This window comes from Thamnophis elegans, chromosome 8 (assembly GCF_009769535.1).
Source record: "Thamnophis elegans isolate rThaEle1 chromosome 8, rThaEle1.pri, whole genome shotgun sequence".
Lineage (NCBI taxonomy): Eukaryota > Metazoa > Chordata > Lepidosauria > Squamata > Colubridae > Thamnophis > Thamnophis elegans.
Window position 1 is genome coordinate 55,772,391 of NC_045548.1, and position 16,625 is coordinate 55,789,015.

A 16,625-nucleotide genomic window follows, 5' to 3' on the forward strand; every position below is an offset into this window, starting at 1 on the left:
GGACAGTAGTTTAAAGCTACATATACATATGCATATACATGTACCGTATATACTCGAGTATAAGCCGACCCGAATATAAGCCGAGGCACCTAATTTTACCCCCAAAAAGCTGGAAAAGTTATTGACTCGAGTATAAGCCTAGGGTGGGAAATGCAGCAGCTATGGTAAATTTCAAAAATAAAAAATCAGTGTTATTTGAAACTCAAAGTTATGTTTATTCAAGGGACCCGCTTAATTAAAGTGTTCTATAATATCAGTATGACTTATAATACTGCAAGTCTGCAATATTAAAATACTTGTATAGGGGATCCCTGGGATCCCCCGAAGAGATCAAATCACAACCAGTATGCCACCTTCTTGGTATATTGTTTTTATTTTCACTGAGTTTTTAAAAATGAGCATTATTTCATCCTTTTTTTCTTTATGTTTGATTGGTATCTGCAATTTGTGTTAATTCTGTTCATACATATAATATAAATGAAAAACCCAGCTCTCTTAAAAAATATTTTAAGTTCTTTCTGGTGCTCCCTTTTAGAATTGGCCAACTAATATTTCTGTTCACCCAACTAATGTCAGGCAGAGTTAACTGAAAAAGTAATTTTTCATGAAAGGACATTTTCCTAGGATTTTAATTGTTCTTACTGTCAGATTTCTCGTTATTTCCAGCTTGAGTCTCCTTCTGACAAGTTTCCATTGCTTCTTGTCCTGTCCTCAGGTGCTATTGCTGCCGCCTCCTCCTCCTCCTCCAACAGCACCAGCACATTTGCTGCCCAGCGCTGCGGCTGAGGTGAAGCCGCCAAAGCTCCCGCTGGCGCCCCCGCAGCGTTGGGCGGATATCCGGCAGTGCTGTTGGAGGAGGAGGAGGCGAACCAGCCTGCCATCGCCGGCCACCGCTAGCCCCGCCGCTCTTCCCACCCCCTTCCAAGCCCCGGAGCTGCTTCTGCTCCATCCGCTGGACTGTGGGGCTTGGAAGGGGGTGGGAAGAGCGGCGGGGCTAGCGGTGGCCGGCGATGGCAGGCTGGAATCCCCTCTCCAAGGGATCCCCGTGCAGCAAATGCGGGGAGCAGCAGCGAAGCCCCGGGGCTTCGCTGCTCCATCCGCTGGACTGTGGGGCTTGGAAGGGGGTGGGAAGAGCGGCGGGGCTAGCGGTGGCTGGCGATGGCAGGCTGGAATCCCCTCTCCAAGGGATCCCCGTGCAGCAAATGCGGGGAGCAGCAGCGAAGCCCCGGGGCTTCGCTGCTCCATCCGCTGGACTGTGGGGCTTGGAAGGGGTCGGGAAGAGCGGCGGGGCTAGCGGTGGCCGGCGATGGCAGGCTGGTTCGCCTCCTTCTCCTCCAACAGGCAACAGCACTGCCGGATCCAGTTGTAGACTCGAGTATAAGCCGAGGCGGCTTTTTTCAGCCCAAAAAGTGGGCTGAAAAACTCGGCTTATACTCGAGTATATACGGTACATAAATATTATTAATTAAGAAAAAAAATAAGAGGAGTTAAAAAATCCCATGGCAGTACAATGATCTCAATTCAAATCGAGACATTCATGACTGGTCATGTCACCTAAAAATATGTGACATATTTTATATTTTAGGTGACATGACTAGCCATGAATTTCTCTCGCTCTTTAACGTACTATTATTACAAATCTGCGTAGGGCAGAATTTATTACTTTGCTGGAGAGAAAATTATTTATTGTTTTGTGGTCTTTCCCATATTTCTTAAACTAGGTTATTTTTAAAAGGCCAAAATACGTTTTTAGAGGTGCTCCAGGTTGAAGTAATGTTTTGGCTCTTAGACATAAAACCGCATGAAAGAGAAAATGGGAAGAAAAATATGTATGCCAAAAGCTTTTTCTTTTTGAACACTTCTTACACCTAATACCTTGACTAGATGAACACAAAAATACTTCAACTCACAGAAAGTGAACACCTGCTCTTTGGATCCTTTGTTAAGAGCAGTTTACAGTATATTGATATTTCATCTTTATAAAAACCTTTAAAAAGCATGTTAAGCCAAGAAAAACTGTTTCCCTAGATGTAAACTTCAAAGCATACTACTGAGAGCTAAATGTTATAACCATCTATAATATCTAGTTTTGTAAAGTAGATAAAGGTATAAAAGTTTTTTATATTAAATACGATTATATCATATTGTACTATTACTTATAACATTTAAAAATATTTTTGTTTGGGAGCTTTTTTTACCTGCTTTCTATAGCCTTTTATAATTCTCCAGTGGACTGTAAGAGAATACATGTTGAATTTCTTGCAATAAGCCTCTGAATTTTGCCTATTCAGCAATGAATAGTAACTGATTCAACATGAGCTGTTTCTTGTATAAACATACAAAATGCCTGACCCAGACTAAATCAATTTAAAAAGGAAAACATTAAAGTTATGTTTCCGGTTACATGCTTAAGGTCTTCTTTGACTGTATTACATTACTGTGTTATTTACCAACTATGGTAGACTTTCAATTTATCCTTTGATGCCACCTGCAAAGAAGAGGACAGAGATCTTATAGGATGGCAAAAAAAAAAAAAGAGTTTAGAGAAGTTTTAGTCATTTATTGTCCGGTTACTATATATTAATGCAAAAATGCAATTTGCTAAAGTTTGAAAGTTTAGCTGATTGTTTTGGGCTCTGACATTAAAGTTTAATGAAGTGCCAAAATAGTCAACAAAAGATTGCTATAAGGAAGGTAATGAATAAGGAAACTTCTATACCTGTCCCTTAATAAATAAAATATAAGCATAATTTTTGACCTAGTCCGTAAATGATCAATTTCCATAAGAGGAGACAACCTCTGATTGCTTGCAGCTCTCCATGGTATCAGTCTTATCCACTACTAGCTGGAAATACTAAGATATAAAGAGATAAAAACTGGATCCTTCTTTACAGCAATAAACATGATAGCGCTAATACATATTCCAACACTGAGTGTTTGGTCAGTCACCAAAACATGTGTTCTAAAGACTGATGAAACTGGATAGCTTTAAAACTGAATGATACCTGTGACATAATTGAAATTCTGCTGAAGTCTGAGTGATATCCTGGAAATTAGCCAAGTTCACTTGACACAGTATATTTTCCAGTATAATAGATTCTTTATGATTTTCTTTGGAATTAAGGTGTATGATGCAGCTAAAGTAACGGTGTAAGAAAACAACTATTGACCTGTGACAAATTTGGTATAATCCATAGCTGAAACCAACTTTAAAACATGTTTATTTTCTACTACTCTAAGTCTGTACAGGATTTATGTTCTGCCCAAGTAAGAATGTTTGATTTGAATGGTGAGAATTCTATAATTATAATCTTTATTGTCATTGTACTTAAATACAACGAAATTGGTTATATATAAGGAATTACTCTAGTATGGTTGCCACACTCTGACCTCTGTGCCATTGACCTTGATATATTTTAGTTATTGATGCTAAATGTATGGATTAGGTGCATTAGATGCTTGACATTTTCCATCTGATTTACATGTCCACCAAAGATGAAAAAATGCTCCCTCGATTGATTAGATATCCAACAAGTATTTGAAATTTTCTTATAATTTTTAACAATTTATCTGGTGGTGTACTAACAATACATCATTTTATGAAAATTCTCTTTAAGATTATATAAATCAATGTAAATTTTAATCCTTTCTTCTATATACTCTCCCATTGGTCCGACTATAGATTATATCTGCTTTTTTTCCTGTTTTATTATAACAATCTTTAACTTTATTGTCCTCTGTTTCCTTTTCAATAAAGTTTATAGATCTTAGCAATAATACAATCATCATTAGTACAGAGCTCTATATCAAATTCAGAATTATGCTTTTCAAATTTATAATTCATTTTATCCAGTTTAAATCTTGCCATTTAAGAATGAAACTAGTCTATGCTTCTAGTTTACAAGTGAAATTCTTAATTGATATATGCCTAAGAGATCAATAGTTATGGGTCCATTTGATGATGATGACCACAGCATAAGGAAGATTATGACTTGGAGTATAAGAAGCATAATGGTAAAACATGCAAATTAACAAATGAAATGAAATAAAATAAAATAAATATGTGAAAATTAGAGAAATGGGATGGATAAAATAGATCCGGCGTTTATTTCTTTATTTCGCCTACTCTGCTCCATTTGGAGATCCAAAAATAATGGAAAAATGAGTTACCTACTTAGAAAAAATGTTCTGTTTCTTTTGAATATGTATTTTAATATGTTCACATAACAAAAGAATGATACAAATCTAAAATTGTGGTTTATTTTATAATTATAATTTAAGAGAATTAATTAAGAATATGTAACAGTGAGAAGCTATGACATGAGATAGACCATTGTTTGGTACTACGAAGAATAATTGGGAGTGGGGGATTGGATATGGTAGAAGAAGAAATAAAAGAAACGAAACAAATTAGAATGAAAATAGAATCACTACAGAAAATTCAGGTGCTGTATGAAAAACTGTTCGAATATTAGTCTCCCAACAGAATAAATGGGTAAGTGACTGCATCGGATCTCATAATAACTTTAAATTAATATTATTGTTATCTTAAAACTGTTGAGTTAGCTTTGGATTTGAAAAAAATAATGACATTGTTTGATTTCTCCCATCATAGGAGAGCATTGAATTTGGGAGTTCTTCGAGATCCTGGTTCAGAGGTTGAAGACAGACAGTATCAAATAGACCTCCAGTCCATCAACATTGGTACTGCTCAATGGGAGCAGCTAAAGCCAGAGAAGGAAAATGGTAAAAGCAGGGCTGTGCCAGAGAATGAAAGGAATTCTCAGAATCCCGCACTTGAATGGAATATGGCCAGTAGGTAAGAATCTGCTTGGAAGTGGTGCTTTGTGGATTCTAAGCAAAAGCATAATGATAACAGCATCTCATAGATTTGAGCTAATTGGTTTTTTTATTTATACATAGAAGTGTATGTTTGCATTCCGTTGCAAACACGTTTTCCATGAGCTAGGATTCTGAACAGTGCATTTCAAACTGTTTATAGAATTGTTGTACAATAATCCTACAGATACAGTTATGTCTATATTTTTGAAATAGCTTATTATAGCCATAAGGTTTAACACGGGCCAAAACCTGGCATTCCCATTACTAGTCTAGAAAAGCAGCATTATTATCCCTTTTGTACTTTTTTAAAAGTTTGAACAGAACTAGTTTAGACATTTTAAAGCCAACAGACGACAAAAATGTTTTCCCCCAATTGGCTTGAAACCAGTTTCTGTGCTTCTGTAAATGAAAACAGCTGCTGTTTCTGAAATGACAAATTTCTGTTGATTTGTTGATATGCAAAAGAGGGCTTCCAACTCAAATCTAGTTAGAAATATTACATTGACATCTTCCATTTTTAGTTCTCCATTTTGATTACATTGCTACAATAGACTTTGATTTTGTTTTCAGTCAAGGGTCACAACAGTCCTTTAAAGATATGCTACCAGCATATGCATTTTGGCGAATGCAAAAGACACAATTAAAATAATGCAGGTTGAAAAGAGTCTGTATCAATGCAGTTCTGCAATATTTTATAATTGTAAAGTGGGGAGGGGAGCCAAACATTACCTGCAAAGGCTATGGTTCAGGAGCATAAAGCAATGGGTCTCAATGCCATGACCCTTTAATACAGTTCCTCATGTTGTGGTGACCCCCAGCCATAGAATTATTTTATGTTTTCTGTATTTTTTCAAAAATATGTGTTTTCTGATGGTCTGAGGCTATCCCTGTGAAAGGGTCGTTCGACCCCCAAAGGGGTCCCGACCCACAGGTTGAGAACCACTGGCATAAAGCATTTTTCTAAGGTTTCAGATCAAGTGGGTACATTTTTTCCATGTTCCTTGTTTATTTGCTGCATTTAGAATAACTTAATATAGCATCTCTAAAACCTTAAAACACCCTTAATATTACAAAAACTTTTTAAGATCAAAATATTATTTAGCTTTTTGTAATTTATTTCAGATTCTTTCATTTTTTAAGCTTATGATCAAATTTTTCTTTTGTTCAGGAATGAAGGAAAAGTCATGCAGTTTATTCAGTAATTGTTCTGAAGTTCTCTAATAGCTTAGAGGTAGTTATGATTAGAAAGTGAAATTTGTGAAGTTTGTCTTTTAACGGTGATAAGAGTCTTTTAAAAGTCTCTTATCACCGTTTTGGACAAGTTTGCTAATCTCTTTGCCTCCTGGCACGCAAGCCTGCAGTTTCCTCATGAGGAGCAGTCATCCAGAGCACATATGGGCAATGTCCCTTCCTCTCCTTATCCAAAGAGATTCCAAGGAAACCTATTCATCAGTTCTTTGGCCTTTGCTGTAGTTGAGGCTATTTTCAATTCACAGAGGCAGAACTGTCTTCAGTTCACCATAACTTTCCAAGAAGTTCAGTTTGGTGGGATTTTGTTACATATATGCATACACATGGCAGGTTTTGCTAAAGGGTTCTTTTTATTCATGTAGCTTTTTTTTGTGCAGTTAAGGCAAAATCATTCACAGCGGGTTTTTTGGTAAAATATATCTACCGTACATTTTTTTTAGTTTCAACATTGCTGTAGTTTTAGTTTCAGCATCACTTCTCAAATACGATCCATATAAATAGCAATTTAAGGCCCATTTGTAAGTCAATTGTTTTAATGGAAGTGGCATAATAGTATTTTATTTGTGATCACACTATCCCTTTAACTTTTATGTTGACTTAAAAGAATCAAAACCCGAAAAGTGTATGGTCTTAAAAGTTAAACAAAGTCTTCACTGTACTTATTAATTAGATGAAGTGAAATATATTGATATTCCTATATGAAATTCTTCATATTAAACATATATAAAGTCTTTGGTATCTAGATTTGAATAGACCAATGATAGTATTTTAAATGACCTAGAATGCCTTTCAGCTACTGTTATTATGATGGTTGATCACACAGTCAACCAGATGGTTAGGTTCTATTTGCCATTTTTATCCGTCTAAAGTCCTTCCAAAAGGGGAAGGACTTGGGATAGGCAGAATCCCTATTGTTGTTCAACAGTATTAAATGTATCATTGTGGTTTATTATTGTTATGTGTGAGTAATCTACATAAACATTTAAACATCATCAAGACAATTGTAATAAGAAAATAAAATAATAGTGTATTTTTCTGTGGATTAGGATTTTTATGTTTTGTTCTTTTGATTTGACTTGATCCTTGCTGCCCTTGCAAATTTGGGATAAAATGTGCTTGAGGTTTGGGTCAAAGTATACATGTAACATTAAGGTTTTATTCTGAAATATTCCAAATGTCTAATGAAGCTGTCTAAATATTTCTCTAAGGCAGCTGGTTCCAGAATATTTTTCTCCCTTTTTTAACCACACTGAATATGCAGCATGTAGAAGCAACATAAAAAGGCTGGAAAATCCTAGGAGAGGTCTGATAAAAAGATATTATCAATTTTTGTGCCTTGAGATTTCTGGCAAAATTTACCTGTGTGTTTAATTGTACAAGGCTTTGTTGATTTAGAAGAGGGGCGTGGATATAAGCTACAAAGAAAAATGGATGTTATTTTTTTAAAGCCAGAAAAGCATTAATTTCATTCATGATTCCTAATAACTTAATAACTTAAGCTCCCTCAAGAATATAAGGGAAAGAACCATTTTATTCATTTTCTGTTATAGGGTTTACATGGTCACTTGTATCTCTAATACTTATTTTGTGGGTACATATTCTGGAGCATTTATTTACTTGTTTTCTCAGTACTATACTTGAAACAAATGTTTTTTTCAAAGCTGGATGTATAAAAAGGAGTCATATACTTTAGTATTTCTCAAATGTTCCTTCTGCTTCAAAGATAAATATGTAACAGATGCCTAGATGATCATACTACATTATACCATTCCCCACTGATGATACTCAAATGGTCAAATTAAGGGAACATTAAAGAGTGGTACCATGTAGGAAAATTAGTAGAGAAAGCACGGGTTTATTTCTTGTTATCTCTTTAGAACCACTGGAAAAACCTTCAGATCTGAAGATAGTGTCTTCACTTCAGTTTATTTTAACAGTTGCATTAATTCCAATACCTGCTTTAGCCTCTTTTCTCAGAGAAATATTTAAATATCCTGCAAAGCTAATTTAGCTGATTCAGAAATAGGACCCCAATAGGCAACGAATGTTGAATAGTGCTCTCTTTCTCTGGATACTGTATCAGTTAATATGACTATTTAAAATTGTATATAGTATTTAAAATATATATTTATAAATATACTTATTACATATTTTCTAATGGAATAGCATTTATATGTTTATGTTGGATATTGATAGCATTAAAAAATAATCTTAGAGCGTTTTCTCAGCTCAGTTGTGTATGTGTGTGTGTGTTCTCTGACCATTATTGTAACAGTATTGTATTAATTTCTGATAGTTCACAGCAGACATTTTTCTGTAATGTTGCTAGGTTAAGAAATTAATATTTATAGATATGAAGGAACATTCTTCTAACCATAAGAGTTTATCATTTAGTGCACATTTATTCCATTTTATTTTTTAGCATAAAACATCATCAAGAACGAAGAGCTATTTTAACTCCAATTTTAACAGACTTTACTGTACGGGTAACTGCAGCTCCTGCCATCATTTTCACAAAAGTAATTTCTCCAGAGAATTTACACACAGAGGTCAGTACTAGATATGAGATGTTTATCAATGATCTTTATATCTGCATGTTTGTTAATTATTAAAATAATACATGAAATTGTGTTAAAAATACTGAGTAGTATGCACCTGTTGGGCCAGAACAAAAAGTCCAGGCAGAATTGTTTGTTGAATCCTTCAACATTGTCACCATCTATTAGATCTCTAATGGATAATAAATTCTGCTTTTAAATGAAAATTGACTGGATTTAAGTTGAGATGCCAACCACAAGGAATGCCATTTTATTTTCCATGGCCAAAATTATGTTTAAATCAGGCTTCTGAGCATCTTTTGCCAAGATCAATCTAAGAATCCTTAAATGTCAACATTGGGAAAGCAGATTATTTAGGACCCCAAATGATAATTTCTTTTATAAAAAAGAAGGCTAAGGCGTAATTTTAGATCATCCATGGGAAATACAATTTCAAGGCAGATTATTTTCCCTTTAATTTTTTTTTCAAACTTTCATCAAGAGATCTTATCTTTTTGGCATCCAGCTGCTTGTTCCCCTTAGCTCCCGTCAGTTCATTTCAAACTTTGCATAGAAGTTTGGGGCTCTCATCCTTTCTGGAAAAGGATTGTAGCTGCGGTACTTGATTTTCTATCTGGGGATGGCCAGGAATAGAACTGAATGGCTCTATACAGAGGTGGTATTCAGCAGGTTCTGATCAGTTCTGGAGAACTGGTAGCAGAAATTTTGAGTAGTTTGGAGAATCCTTGACTGGCCCTACCCCCATTTATTCTCTGCCTCCAGAGTCCCAGCTGATCAGGAGGGAATGGAGATTTTGCAATAACCTTCTCCTGGAGTGGGGAGGGAATGGAGATTTTACAGTATCCTTTCCCTGCTACAGTCACCAAGCCACACCCACCAAGCCATGCCATGGCACCAAGCCATGCCCACAGAACCAGTAGTAAAAAAAATTCAATCCCACCACTGGCTCTATATGAAGCCTGCCCTAGTCCGCTGCCCATGGCCCCAATCTCCACTGCTGTTACATATCTGCTGAAAAAAAGAGTTTGAAATTTTTTTTTAGATGAACAGGGAAAGCATATAGTACAAAGTAACAGATGAATTTTTCTGTTCCTGTTGTTCAGGAATGTAAATGCTTTAGCTGTTTTAATTTTTCTTGAATCTACTCCCTTGGATATTCAGTAAGAAAGGGAGAGATCTACCACAGATTACTAAGGATGAATATACACATATTTTTCTATAACAAGAGGATATGACTTCCTGCTTAGTAAGCAAATCTGTTTATTTTCTCCTTTCATTAATTTCTAAAACATGGTCATGATTGTTTTCTTTGTGTGGGGGTTATAATAGCCAGGGGACAATGGTCATTTATCTATGCTCCAAATGTTAGCAGACAGCTACAAATCAATTGAATCAGCTATCTGTGAACTGCAAAATACAGTTTCATTATAAACTAAGATATGCTGGTAGACTCAAATACATCTCTGTGAAAAAGGAGAATTACAATTTTCTGCCAAGAAAATGAATAAGGTCTCTTGACAGCCCAGAATTTAATACAACAAAGTAACAGGACCTCACACATGAAATACATGAAACAAAGAGAAAGCAACTTAATCGTTAAATATCCTGCTGGAACCTTAGCTGTATGACGTTCCATTACTCCTCCACTTGATTTTATTTTACAGATGGGGCATTGTGCTTTTCTGCTGAAAGAGATAGAGAAAATGTTAATAAACAATTTAGAGAATATAAACAATTTATATTGTCTTTCTTAAAAATAAAATTATATAAATGTCAAGAATAAGATGCTAACCAATGGAATTTGTTTTGCAAACTTGTTTCTTTCATAGGAAATTTTAGTATGTGGACATTCTTTGGAAGTGAATATGACAACAGGTCTGGATTTCTTCCTCAGCGTTGCTCAATTACAGCTCCTACAACAATTAATGCAGGATAATATGTCTGGATTGGAGCCTTCCAATAAAGCTGCAGAGGTATTATCGGTTGACTTTTGGAAGCAACTATATGCTTTATCATCCAATTTCCAACATTTTTATTATTGATAGTATATGCTTCCTAAATATGTGTTACACATATCATGATTATGTCTAAAAGTACTTCAGTATAGTGATCCCTTTTGGGATATACCAGTGGTGGGTTGCAGGTGGTCCGCCCCAGTACGGGCATACCGGAGCCTGCCCGGAGCACTGGATACCTTTCCGGTACAGTGCTTCGGATGGTCCACCTGCCCGCCCGAGCTCCTTACCTGTATTTTAAGGCTTCCGCGCACGCGCATGATGCATACAGCACCTGTGTGACACTCCGTGGAGCAGCTGGAACATCATGGAGGCTTGCGCACGTCCATGTGGATGCTGCTGGGCCTGTTCCAACCGTACCAGTTGGAACGGGATCCAGAATCCACCACTGGGATATACAGATAGTCTTTGACCACAATTGAGCCCCAAATTTATGTTGTTAAGTAAGAAATTTTTTAAATGAGCTTTGCCCTATTTTACGACTTTTTTGCCACAGATATTAAGTGAACTGCAGTTGTTAAATTAGTAACACCATTGTTAAGTGAATTTGGCTTTCCTGATGACTTTGCTGGTCAGAAGGTCACAAAAGATGATCAAATTGCCCTGGGGCAATGCAACCCAGGGCAATGCTATGGTCATAAGTGTGAAAAATAGTCATGTCAACCCAGGATGCTGCCATAGTCATAAGTGTGAAAAATGGTTGTGTCACTTTTTTCAATGCTGTTGTAACTTTGAACGGTCACTAAGCGAACTGTTGTAAGTTGAGGACTACCTATGTAGGGACCCTGTCTTCTGAATGTATTTTCTTGGCTACATTTTGTTTACCTGATCATAGGAAAGGAAGAGTTTGGTTTCATTCTTTTCAGCTATTGGCTATAGTAAAATTATTCCAATTGGTCTGTGCATTTGTACAATTGAGGAACAAGCAAGTAGTTAGTAGTTTAAACTATAGTTAAACCTTTCTCCAAGCTGAGGCTCAATTGAAGCATTAGAATTGCATTACCAGAAATTGTTTTCCTGTTCTGACTATGGCACAACTCCTGAACAGGAGCACTAGTCTCAGGTGTATCACATACAGAATAGTCATGATTAGCTGCATAAATTCTGTAGCATTCATTGGGATATCAGAGAAAGCCAGGCTCTGTGGAATAAATTCAGAACACTACTTAGTATAGTTAGGTTGAGGTTTATATCTATCAATCCAAATAACCCTATTTTCCCCCCAAACAACAACACTGTGTGATGAGTTGGGCTGAGACACAGTGGCTGGCCCAAAATCACCCAAGCAGTTTTCATGGCTAAGGTGGAACTAGTATTCAGAATCGCCTAGTAGGCTAAACTCCATTAGGCCAAACTGATTAATCTTGTTCTAAACATAGTTTTCTTTCCTCTTGTAAATCCAAGCCTAAGAAATGTACTTTAAGAATGAACATTTCTATACAATAATGTCCTAAATACCATCTACTTTTTTTCCCTTTCAAATAAGCCAGAATCATAATCTTGAATTTCCTTTTCATTACTACTTAGGCTTGTTTGTAGAGGTTCCGGTGAGGTATCCTAGTTCTTAAAATTACACTAAACAAAACATACATAGGGCTCTTTGTGTTTGCTTGACTCTGCACCCCAAAGCATTCTTAGAAACATTTAAATGGTTACTGGCCCAGAGTATTATTTCAATGTGTGCCCACCGGCTCAGGCAAAAATAAAAATAAAAGGAAACTGGATACTATAAAGTTTCTTGGGGATCTAGAGGGATTGGCAATATTTCCATAATCATATTTGGAACAGCAAGCTATACCAAATCAGCTGTTTTCTAAAGGCACCTTCAAACTGCTCATTAAATGTTCATTGGTCTAAAAAACTGGGGACTCCTTCATTTCTTGCTGGGAATAAATGATAAATAGAAATAATTACATTTGCTGGCTTATTTCTTTATTTCTGATAAACAGGATTTCTAAAATAGTCTATCATTGCCTCTGAACAATGCTACTCCACAAAATCATTCTCTTACTAGTAATGATTACAGTGGCTATAGTCCAGCAAAGAAGAAGCAAAATAATTTCTGCTCATTGGCAGTTTTTAAGATTGACCCTTTTAATGGTTTTAATATATAAGTAACCTAAAACTGCTCTTCAAGTTCCATTTCACGATAGAGCCTATTCATGCAATTCCTCCTATCTTGAGCCATTATAACTTATTTTATGGCAAAGAACCTTTGTTTCATTTTCACTCCCCCACTTAGACACTCTCTGAATGATGAGTATCAAGAAGGAAAAGAAATAAAGCCAACATTATATTTCCTTTGCTATATATTTCTCAACTCCCATTAGGAGCTCCTTCACATTTCTTTTCCAGCAAAGGAAGACCATCTTCTATCATCTGCAAACATATCCTCCAACACATAGTCTTCTGAGACCTCTACAATCCTAAGTTCAAAGAAAAGCAACAAAATTACTCAGAGGACTGGGCTGATTTATGATCAAGGTTTCTGAAAGTTAAATATATATATAGTTTGACTAAGAAATGCAGAATCTAAAAGAGGACATAAATCTGTAAATGTAACACCATGATGTAAACATCAGCAAAAAAGGGACATTTTAGGACTTTATAAGAGATCATTACTAGAAATCAGATACTACTATTCAAAGTAAAATAGTGCAGGAACCAAGAAGTCTTCAGATGGAGTTAATGGTTTGAATTACAAATTATTTCTCAACTCCTGTTCAGTTGTTTGTACTAACTTAAACCTTATCACTAATTATCCTACATAATGTTGCATACCTGAATTTCAAACATCACTTAGAAATTTTGTGGTACAACACATTACAAAAGGATAAAAGTTGAAGACTGAAGCTACATTACAGTAATTGAATAACAAGTTTGTTTTTAAAAGTTGTCTAACTGATCTGGAAGTAGTAATTACTTTGTTCACAAATATCCAGTAATCATCATATTAAACCCACTTCCAAAAGGACCATATGTAAGAAATAGTATATGTATACGTTTTAAACCAGTGTTATAGAGTAAATTAAATGTTTATATTTTACCAAAATAAAAAACATATTGTGTAGAACGTTAGAGAGTAACCACATAATTAAGGCAAAAAAAGGCTCTTCTTTGATCTATGTAGGTGCTAAAGGACAAATGTTATTTTATGTAAATGTAAATTTCTGAATTTTCCAGTATTTCCCATTATATTTCTCAGATCTTTATTCTTGTACAGTTGTCTTATTTTGATTGGACTTTCTTTTCTAACATTGTCATTCCTTTAGAGTTTATTTTTGCTTGTTTATCTGTCATTGAGATTAAAGTATTTAAGCAGAACGAGATATTTCTGTGGGATCGTTTAGTTTCAGTTAACATAGCAAAGATTTTAATTTTGTTATGCTAAAATGTGAACATTAACTTATACATAAGCAAGTAATACAGGATTGAGTTAAACCTTCTTGTATACTAGCTTCTGGGGAAAAATATTTGTACATTATTGAAGGTACAAATTTATAATTCCAGAATAGTAAATTTTTATTTAGTGGGTGAAAATAAATAACTTTTGTAGCGATCATCCTTTTCTCTTGCTGTTGGGTCTTCTCTGTATGTACCTATAATGAAGTATACAAGCTCATCAGAATAGTTTTATCAAGTCAAAAATATTGTATAGGGTTTTGTAATAATTGAAAAAGTAGTAGTGGAATGTTGAGCAACTTTCATTATATTTGGCTGTACCTTGTCTGAAAGAATCCTGGATTGCACTGAAGACCAAGGGCAGTTAGTAGTACAGCTACTAGGCTTTTGCAATTGTATTTATATTCTGTATTCTACCTATTCTAATAGATCAGGGACTATGTTCCATTTCATGTTAAAGAAACAATCTCAAGTGAATAATAGCCATGTTTCTTCTTAATTTTGACATACCCATGAATCCCTTTTACACTGTCTGTTTACTTATTACTTTATTTTTATTCCTATTAAAAATGCCGTATCAGTAGATCTCAGGATAAGTTAGAAAGTTCGTAAAGATTGCACATTAATATAATTCCGTAAAAGAATTACAAATTCTCCGAACAATTCAGAAGAAAAAATTATGAACTAATTTTGTGGATAATTTATGGTCTATGACAGGCTGGCTGGGGAATTCTGGGAGTTGAGGCCCACACATCTTTAAAGTTGCCAGCATTGAAAAACACTGGTTTATGGGTCCTGTAATCTAAGCCTGATTTTTTTCAGCTGCTGTAGCATCCTCAAATCTTGCAGTTGACTTTCAGAAGCAAAGCCATGAATTTTTATCCATATATATTACGTTATTATAATTTTTATTTAAGGGCAAAATAGGATGCTAAAAAGTTATGCAAAGGCTGTATTTTGTAAATGCTGAAACTAGCGAGCTGGGAAATAGCTCTTCTCAGACAAGGGATCAAGGCTGGAAAAATAATGGGTAAAAGTATGGTAATTTAAGAGTTGGGAGAAAACTCTTAAATTTTGAAATGGAAGCTTATATGTATACATTTCTGTGTTTTGTAGCAGGATGATTTTTTTCAACAGTTATGACAGCAAATATGTCTACTGGCAGCATGTCCTTGAAGTTTGTAGTTCCTGAATGTGAGTTTGAGTTTCTGGAAGTTTAAAGCTGAAATCTGAAGAAAGGAAGGAAGACTATTCTAAATTTTGTATTGCATATAACAGCTGTGATCAGAAGCTATGATATACCAGTTGCAGCAGTGTCCTATTCCAGAAGTAGACAGAGGGGCAGTTGATAATACCAGGAGTTTCTTGGTTCTATAATGATCCACAAATATCAGATTTCTACAATATCTTCTGTGAGGAGCAGGTGTAGAACCACTAGCTGTCTGCAAGTACAAAGGAGACCACACACTAATTTATAACCAAATGCAGATCTCACTAGATAAGCTTCTTCTGTCCTTTTTTCTCTTCTGCATTCTGGGGAGAGTCAGTGGGCTTTATTACAAGTACTTCCTGTATTTTTGTATTCCAATACAAGAATTGACACCTCCTTGGGGGAATTTTTTTCCATTCATTTGTTTGCAAATCTAAAGTCTCATTTTCTTTAATCTGAACAAAAGTTCCCATAAATTGGGAAGAGTATGTGGTTTTGCTAAGAGCAACTGTGGTGTGCTAAGGGATGGGGAACTCTTATATTTTACTCATTGCAAATGCTTTCATATTCATCACAGAATATTTCCATGTGGCAGTTTGTACTCTTTGTAAAAACTACTAATCTAATGCCACTACCTAGCTTAAAAACTGAACTTTGATTGTCTTCATTTGTGCAATCTTGAAAACAGTCGGAGAAAACCATATGCAAAGCAACCCTTCCTCCAGGTCACTTTAAAAAAAGAGTTCAAGAATTGACTCAAATAATGCTTGTTGGTTGCAGTATAGATTCTCTGTGTTTTTTGGATTGGGGAGAATAATGAGAGCGAGTTAAGGCAAAATTTAGTTGCAATAAGATGGGGGAATTTATCTGGGCATTGTGAAACTGGAGTAGAAGGATTAAGAATGGGTTCCATGATAAGGCTGCCTGTATGTCTTCCCTCCTTCCTCCAATTTGCATCAGTTATTTAGCCTGTTTGTAACTAGTGTCTAGGAAGCTGTTCTGAAGCACAACAATGTTATAGACATAATTAAAAGTATTACTACATTTATATATCACTTGACCCCAAGTGATCCACTCAAGTTCTGTATTGTTAAATAGATGAATAATCAGGACTAGTCACATTTTTATTGATTAAAGTAAATTGTTCTTAAGATCTTGGAAATATTAAAAAATTGTAGATACTATAGATTACATGGATATAATTTAGATAGTAAGATGGTCAACATGTAAATGTAGGGTTCTTACCAATGCCCATCACCCTGCCTATGGCAACTCGAGAGCAGGTCAGGAATGCTTTGCGAGTTGACAAAAAACTTATAGACTACAATTTCTGTATATTATATTACT

General features: G+C 35.3%; 1 protein-coding gene across 2 annotated transcripts in view; it reads left to right on the forward strand.

The window, feature by feature from the left end:
- The window catches only part of VPS13B (vacuolar protein sorting 13 homolog B), a 331,777-nt gene that overhangs the window by 168,764 nt on the left and 146,388 nt on the right, over positions 1-16,625 (forward strand). For both annotated transcript variants that reach the window (XM_032222762.1, XM_032222761.1), the window contains exons 31-33: positions 4,616-4,819; positions 8,516-8,642; positions 10,481-10,624. In XM_032222762.1, coding sequence (XP_032078653.1) covers positions 4,616-4,819; positions 8,516-8,642; positions 10,481-10,624 — 475 coding nt within the window. The remainder of the gene's footprint in view (positions 1-4,615; positions 4,820-8,515; positions 8,643-10,480; positions 10,625-16,625) is intronic.